Source organism: Cupressus sempervirens, chromosome 6 (genome assembly GCF_028749045.1).
Source record: "Cupressus sempervirens isolate cs-2001-9-10 chromosome 6, ASM2874904v1, whole genome shotgun sequence".
NCBI classification, from domain to species: Eukaryota; Viridiplantae; Streptophyta; class Pinopsida; order Cupressales; family Cupressaceae; genus Cupressus; species Cupressus sempervirens.
In genome coordinates, this window is record NC_143123.1 from 614285685 (window position 1) to 614292869 (window position 7185).

The following is a 7185-nucleotide window of genomic DNA, read 5'->3' on the forward strand; positions in this document are numbered from 1 at the left end:
TTTTAAGCAATTTAATAATCGTTTAAGATAGGAAATTAATAATCAGTGACTGCAGCGTTAATTATCACAAAAAGTTTATATGCTTTCTACCTCTATTTTATAAGGTATATTTAGTTTCTGGAACGTTACAAACCCATCTATTTATCTAAACTGCAAACTCTAACATACAGTTAAAAAATCATTTATCCATCTATCCTGCAAATAATCAGCTGGTTAAACCTGATCCCCACTGAACGGCACATTTAAAACTCAATGCTTCGAATGTATTGTTTAAGCCGGCCCACGTTTCTCGCCAAAGATGCGGACGTTTTTTGTCATCTTCCATGAGCGCTGTGCTTGGTATCTTTGGATAAAAGATACTAACATTTTATACAAATCCATCTTAAAGAAACGAAATCATTGGGATCAGAAATCCATTCAATGGAAAAACAATGGCTGTTTTGGCTTTCTGCTCTACTAACCAGTGTGACGGCCTATTTCTTGTTAGATTTCATGCGGAAGAGAATGAAGAAGAGCAGAGCAAATCTGCCCCCTGGACCTCCTGGATGGCCCATCGTGGGAAACCTTCTGCAGCTGGGGGAAAAACCCCACGAATCAATGTGGGCTCTTTCTCAGAAATACGGCCCTCTCATGACTCTCTCCCTCGGCATGAAAACTGCTGTTGTGGTTTCCTCCTCTGAAATGGCAAAGGAGGTCTTCAAAACCCACGACCAGAATTTTGCAGGGCGGACGCTGATGGAAGCAGCAACGGCTCTTTCCCACCACGAATCATCCATCGTGTTTGCTCAGTATGGAGATTACTGGCGAAAAATGAGGCGAATTGCTACCACACAACTCTTCACTCCCACCAGACTCCAAGCCCTGCAATACCTGAGAAGAGATCAGATCTCCGAGACGTTGAGAATGGTGTTTGAGAAGAGGGGAAAGAGTTTGAAGGTTGAACAGCTTGTGTATCACGAGGGTCTGAATCTCATGAGCAACGTCATCTTCAGCAAGAACTCGGTCGATCCCAACAGTTCGGAGTCTGTGGAATTGGGGAACACTTTTAGGGATGCCATGAATTTGGCCGGAAAACCAAACTTGGCAGATTTTTATCCGTTTCTGAGATCCCTGGATCTTCAGGGGCTGCGCCGTGATTCAGCCGTGATTCATAAGCGGCTACATGACTACTTGGACGGATTCATACAAGATCGGCTGGCAGAGAGGAGGAACGGCGTTGATCTTCACAAAGAAAAGGACTTTCTGGATATTCTGCTCGACTGTGCTCCCCATGAATTGACACTGAAGAATATCAGGGCTCTAATTTTGGTTAGTGACATTAAAAATTTCATTTTGAATGACTTTCATTTAGATTATGTAAGTTTCTATAGCTTTTCATTACATGAAGTTTCTGTAAGTTTTTATAGCATGAAGTTTCTGATCCAGTCGCCACTATTCTCAATCTTGATTATTTAACATTTTACGTTTAGAAATCAAGTCTTAGTATGTTATGTTTAAAAGCTTAAACATCATATATTAAGGGAAAAATAATGTTAAAAAAAGTAAGTTAACTTTTATTAGTTGATACGTTTAGTCTAGAAATGAGTTATTAGTATGTGATGTTTACAGTCGAAGATAACTAAGATTTTTATGTGGTTAAATAATATGAGTCTTCTATTTTTCAAAATGAAGAAAAATGACATTTTGTTTAACAATATGAATTGATCACTATTCAATAGCTATTTCAACTTAAATGTTTTCATTTTCAAAACATGGATTTATGATATTGATGACCCTCTTTTTCTCTATGATTTTGTAGGAACTATTGACTGCTGGCAGTGACACTACTACGACAACAATAGAATGGGCTATGGTAGAACTTATTGCCAATCCACATCTAATGAAACAGGTACAAAGAGAATTAGAAGAGATAATTGGTCTTGATCAAAAGGTGGAAGAATCTTATATAGATCGTCTACCTTATCTCCATGCTGTAGTGAAAGAAGTTTTTCGATTGCACCCGCCACTTCCTCTGGCAGTGCCTCATAGAGCATATAACTCATGTGAGGTGGCAGGGTATATGATACCCAAGCACACCATGGTGATTGTGAATGTGTGGGCAATTGGAAGAGATCCTAAAATTTGGAAGGAACCTTTGAAATTTATGCCAGAGAGGTTTCTTAATAGTGACAATAGTAAGATGACATATAAGGGACAAGATTTTGAGCTAATACCATTTGGTGCTGGAAGAAGAATATGCTTAGGACTTCCTTTGGCTCATCAAATGATTCATTTTTCCATAGCTTCCTTAATCCATTCATTTAATTGGACCCTTCCGAAAGGAATGGATTATGAGAAAATAGACATGAGTGACACCTTAGGAATAGTATTAAAGAAGGCTATAGAATTGCATGCAATTCCGACACCAAGATTACCACATCATCTGTATTAAAAATATATGTTAGAGGTTCTAAACATATTACTTGCTAACTTTTTTTAACCAAGTTTGTTGTAATTTTATGACTTTAGAGGTACAATGAATCATGAAATACAAATATTATGAAAATGTGTAATGCATGTCTATACATCGTGCATTTGAGTTTCTTTCCTATTGATGCCATACGTATTCATGATTTTTTTTAATGTTCTCAATAGAATTTATCATTGGTATTTTACATGGACACTATGATGTTTGATTGTAGAATATGAGATGTACATATTATCATAATCGCCATTTGATTGTAAGAAAACTTAGCAACTTCTTAGCAAGTGGCTAACAAATTTTGTGTAAGTTTATAAATTTCTAGTGTTAGGATGAATCGTGAAATAAAAATATTATGAAAAATGTGAAATGCATGTATATACATTGTGTGGGTGAATTTCTTATGGTATGGATGTCATACTTATTCATTATGCTTCATATTGTCATACTATGTATCCTTTTCTATATTCCTCCATCTTTAACTATATATATCTCTATCCCTTAACTTTTTCACTCAAGAATGCAAGAGTGTGATCAGAAATGTTGATGCAAAGAAGACCACGAGCATCTTTAAGATGACAGGTTTTGTGTGGGAGTTTTTCTCTCAGAAATTTGTTTTGTTTTCTTGGATAATTATCATCCCTTTGCCTTGAGTTTTAGTTTCTCGACTATGGAAACAACTTTGAGTTTTTTTCCTTCTTACTTTAATGAGTTTTCTTGATTTGTTTCCATTTATATCCCTACTTATTCTTGGAAAAACTATTTTTTTATAATCTTCTACCATTTCTTTTTCTCTAGTAGCACTCTTGTTTTTTCTTTTTAGTGGCAGTAGAAAGATGGTAGCATGATGAAGAAGAAAGGTTTGAGGTTGTTGGAACATGTTACATCAACCGGGAAAGTGGTGAGCAAAGAACTCAAGAATTGAATTACTAGGATGTGTTGTCATTGATTGGCAACAAGTTAACAAGAAGTTACAAAGCCTTGCAACCACCAGTAGACTGGCATATAGGTCATGACAGAAGAATGAAGGAAGGCGTGAAAGAAGAATGGCTAAAATTCAATCACCATTGATATGATGATCCAAGAGGAGGTATGAATACAACAAGACAAGCATCAGAGAAAAGTGGTGGAATGTGACTGAAGCATGCAAAGTCCAAGGTCTAGTTGTAGACTTCCAGACAGACAAATTGGCCTATAAGCATAGGCATCTATGGATAGGTAGTCATGGGTGTCTTGTGACTATGCTCACTGTGCATTTAATAATTTAAATAATAGATTGAGTAGGATAACTCTGGGATTTCCATCTGTAATCAGAGAACACAATTTAATGATCACTTGTTACTTATTGAGAGACGTTAGCCAAAAAAGAGAGGAGTTTGATACTCGGATGAAGTGCCAAGGATGTTGTTGTTGTAACTGTGTGAACCAGAAATCTTAACTAAACAAGGCTAGTTGTGAACATAGTGCAACAATAGAGAAGTGTAAAGTGCATGAGAGGAAGAAGGGTAGAGAGCAGAGGAATCTCACCCAAGACAAAATAATAGTGGAAGATTGGAGCATCCTCAAGAAAATGCAGCAGAGGATCTACTAGAAAAGGTGTACTAGATATTTAGATCCAGAACTTTAGTTTTCTTTCTAACCATAGCATGCATTGTAAGCCTTTAAAAGGGCATACTTGTAATAAGTCTTTGAAATCATCTAACAAGGTATTTCTCAAAAAGAGATCTAAATCCTCTAACAAGGTAGCCTTAACCGGTTGTTTTAATCCTAACAGGTTACTAGAATTCTTAATAGAATGTGTTCTTAGAAGGAACATATGTAAGCCTTTAATAGGGCACCTTTTTTCTTGAAAGGAAAGGCTAGTGGGTATATTGCACCAACTATAGTTTTCACCCTCACACTAAGGGCTTCCATGTAAAAATGTCTATGTCATTGTTGTATGCTTCTATATGGGATAGTGTAAGGTTTTATTGCATAGCATATATCATGTCCTTAATAGTTAAATGGGCATAACAAATTGTGCTATAAAGCTTGGTGCATTAACTAATAGATTTAGTAAAAGTGTGTGTACTGATTCACCCCCCTCTTAGTACCGATCAGGACCAACAAAGGCATGTTATGCGACTTAGTTTGTCAAAACATTATGACTAAGCTAATATTTTATCAGGCTTTCTCATATTTTAATTTTGAAGTTTTTTTTTGTGGTTCAATTAGTCTAAACAATTTTTTGATATGATTTAGGCACAAAAACTTGTGTTGTTTAGGAATAGGTATCAATCAAGTTTTATCTTAAGAATATATATGGTGGTTATTTTTAACTAATATTGGAAGAAGAAGCATGAGGCAATTGAAAAGAAAGAGGCAAAAAATGAAATAGGGATCTAAATAAACCATATTGCAGTGGGGTATTTGCAAGATCACAGTGTGCCAAAAAGTGGCGATATTAAAAAAATAGTTTGAAAACACCTAAAAGCATTTCAAAATCCGATCTAACTTTTTTTCGCCTATCCAGATACCAAACCTAGAAAGTAAGGCCCAACCCTTATCGGATACCCAATATCACCATTGTTATTAAAAAAAGAAAAGAAGCAAACCCGCGGGTTGTTTCAAAAAAGACAACCCGCAGGTTGGTTGTTCCACGTGGGGTTGATGTGGCAAATATCAGATATCTCATATTGTATTGGATATCCGATATAATATTACATATCTGATATTGTATCGGATATTCGATATAATATCAGATACCCGATATCTGTCAGTATTTATAAATAAAAAAGACAACCCGCAGGTTGTTATCATAGTGAGATTTTCGTGTGCAAGGTTTCGAGTATCAGGTTTGATATGGTGTATTCGATATAAGATAAGTATTTTTTGTTTTTTTATAAATTTCAATATAAATTTAATAAATTTTATTATGAATTTATTATTTTTAGTTGAATTTAGGTCCTTTTTTTATAGAAATTTTTTAAATTAAGGTTTTTTTAAATATAAATTATGTTTTGCAAATTAATAGGAATGGCTTATCAAAATGATGACACTGAGGCAAGGAATACTATTCCTTGTAACCCCCCACCAAACGATCCAATGCCCCTCCAAAATCGTCCACCAAATGATCCTTTACCCCCCTCCCCAAAACCCTCCTCGAATCGAGGATTTGATAAATGAAAATCTCACTAAATTGAGGGGTTTGTGAAGAACATATAATAATGTACCCGCATTGGCTCCTGTGTTATCCACGTTAAACACCATAGTGGATAGATAACATTGAAACCCTTACCAATGAACAAAATGTTGCTCTTCTTTGGCATGACGAAATGCATAAGATGTTTGATGATGGCTTGGACTATGATGAGGTTGCGGCCCTCAATATAACCAAAGATGATTTTTCTGCCCTTTTTGTGAACCCAAAAACTAGTTTACCAGTCAACAAAAAAAAAAACCAAACTATCGATTAAATGGTGGACAAATGACACCATACATGCAAGCTTTTGGGATCGTTGGTGGATAGTTTTTGATATCCCTCCACATAGCAATTTAGAGGTTCCATTTTATTTCCTCGGAAAATTGTATGCAGAATTTGTGATGGGCCTCAAGGTGAACTATTGGAGCATGATGCCCAACATGGGTGTAGGTTTAGGAGCTCCTTAGACCAGACCCTCTTCCTAGTGGAAGAAAGTTGGCACTTTTGTCCCCCCTACTAATGTTTCCCCCCTATATTATAGAAAAGGTTAGCTCGCAAACCATTAGAGCCATTCATAGACTAAGTAGCCTATTGATATCTCAAGCTAGGTTAGTCCTACCTCCCCATGTTGATAATGCAAGCGCCAGTTCATCATTGGCTAGCTCATCACACATTTGTGTGCCTTACACTTGCATTACATGTAAGAATATTTTCCTGTGTCCCATAGGTGATCTTCTTGAGTATCATTTTGTATTAGACAATGATACACTAGATGCACGTGCAGAGGCTACATACCCTGATGCGAGAGAGGATGGGAATGCAGGGGCATGGACTCCTTCTGTGTCGGTACATGTATACATTTTTTTGTTATGATATATGCGATTTAAAGTTAATTTTTATAATAGAGTAATTTTAATTTTTAAGCTAATTTTAAATTTTAAGCCATACTGACTTATACATGTATGTGATCTTCATTCATGTTTAGTTGATGACCAAGGAGGAGCTGAGAAAGGTTGATGATACCACGCTCTCGGCCATTTCATTTGGCCTTGAGACATCTACATTACATTATGTTGTGTTCTCATTATTTTTTCTATTTGATATTGTAGCATATATGGTTTCTAATCTTTCTTTTATTTTGCAGGTACCACCTATCCCTGGGTGACAAAGTGCAGTGGATGAGCCAGCACCCATTGACAAAGGAAAGGTAATTAAGTGTTTTCTATTTGATTAAATATCGGTGCATTCTTGTAAAATGTTTATGGTAATTTAATTTAATTACAGTCTTTATTGTATATAGGGCATGGCTACTGGCGATGAGCCCATTCAGATTCCACGTCGTAGATGCTCAGGCATTTTCATTCACACCGAGAGCCCCTTTGTATGTATAAGTATCATTTATTTTTCATTTTCCTTATCTTCATAAATAAATTCAAAACTGAATTCCATGATATTAACAACTACTATTTTGTATCTCATAGGAAACTCCCAGTGCACACCAGGTTTGACAGGAGAGTTTTGTAGATTTGATGATGCAACCACT

General features: G+C 36.0%; 1 protein-coding gene across 1 annotated transcript; it reads left to right on the forward strand.

Moving 5' to 3' along the window:
* Positions 1-338: 338 nt before the first annotated feature.
* Positions 339-2545, forward strand: LOC149553741 (geraniol 8-hydroxylase-like). Its single transcript, XM_089789101.1, has 2 exons — positions 339-1308; positions 1799-2545. Exons 1-2 carry the CDS (start codon positions 421-423, stop codon positions 2429-2431), a joined length of 1521 nt encoding a protein of 506 aa, XP_089645227.1. The 5' UTR covers positions 339-420; the 3' UTR covers positions 2432-2545.
* The last annotated feature ends 4640 nt before the right edge of the window (positions 2546-7185 follow it).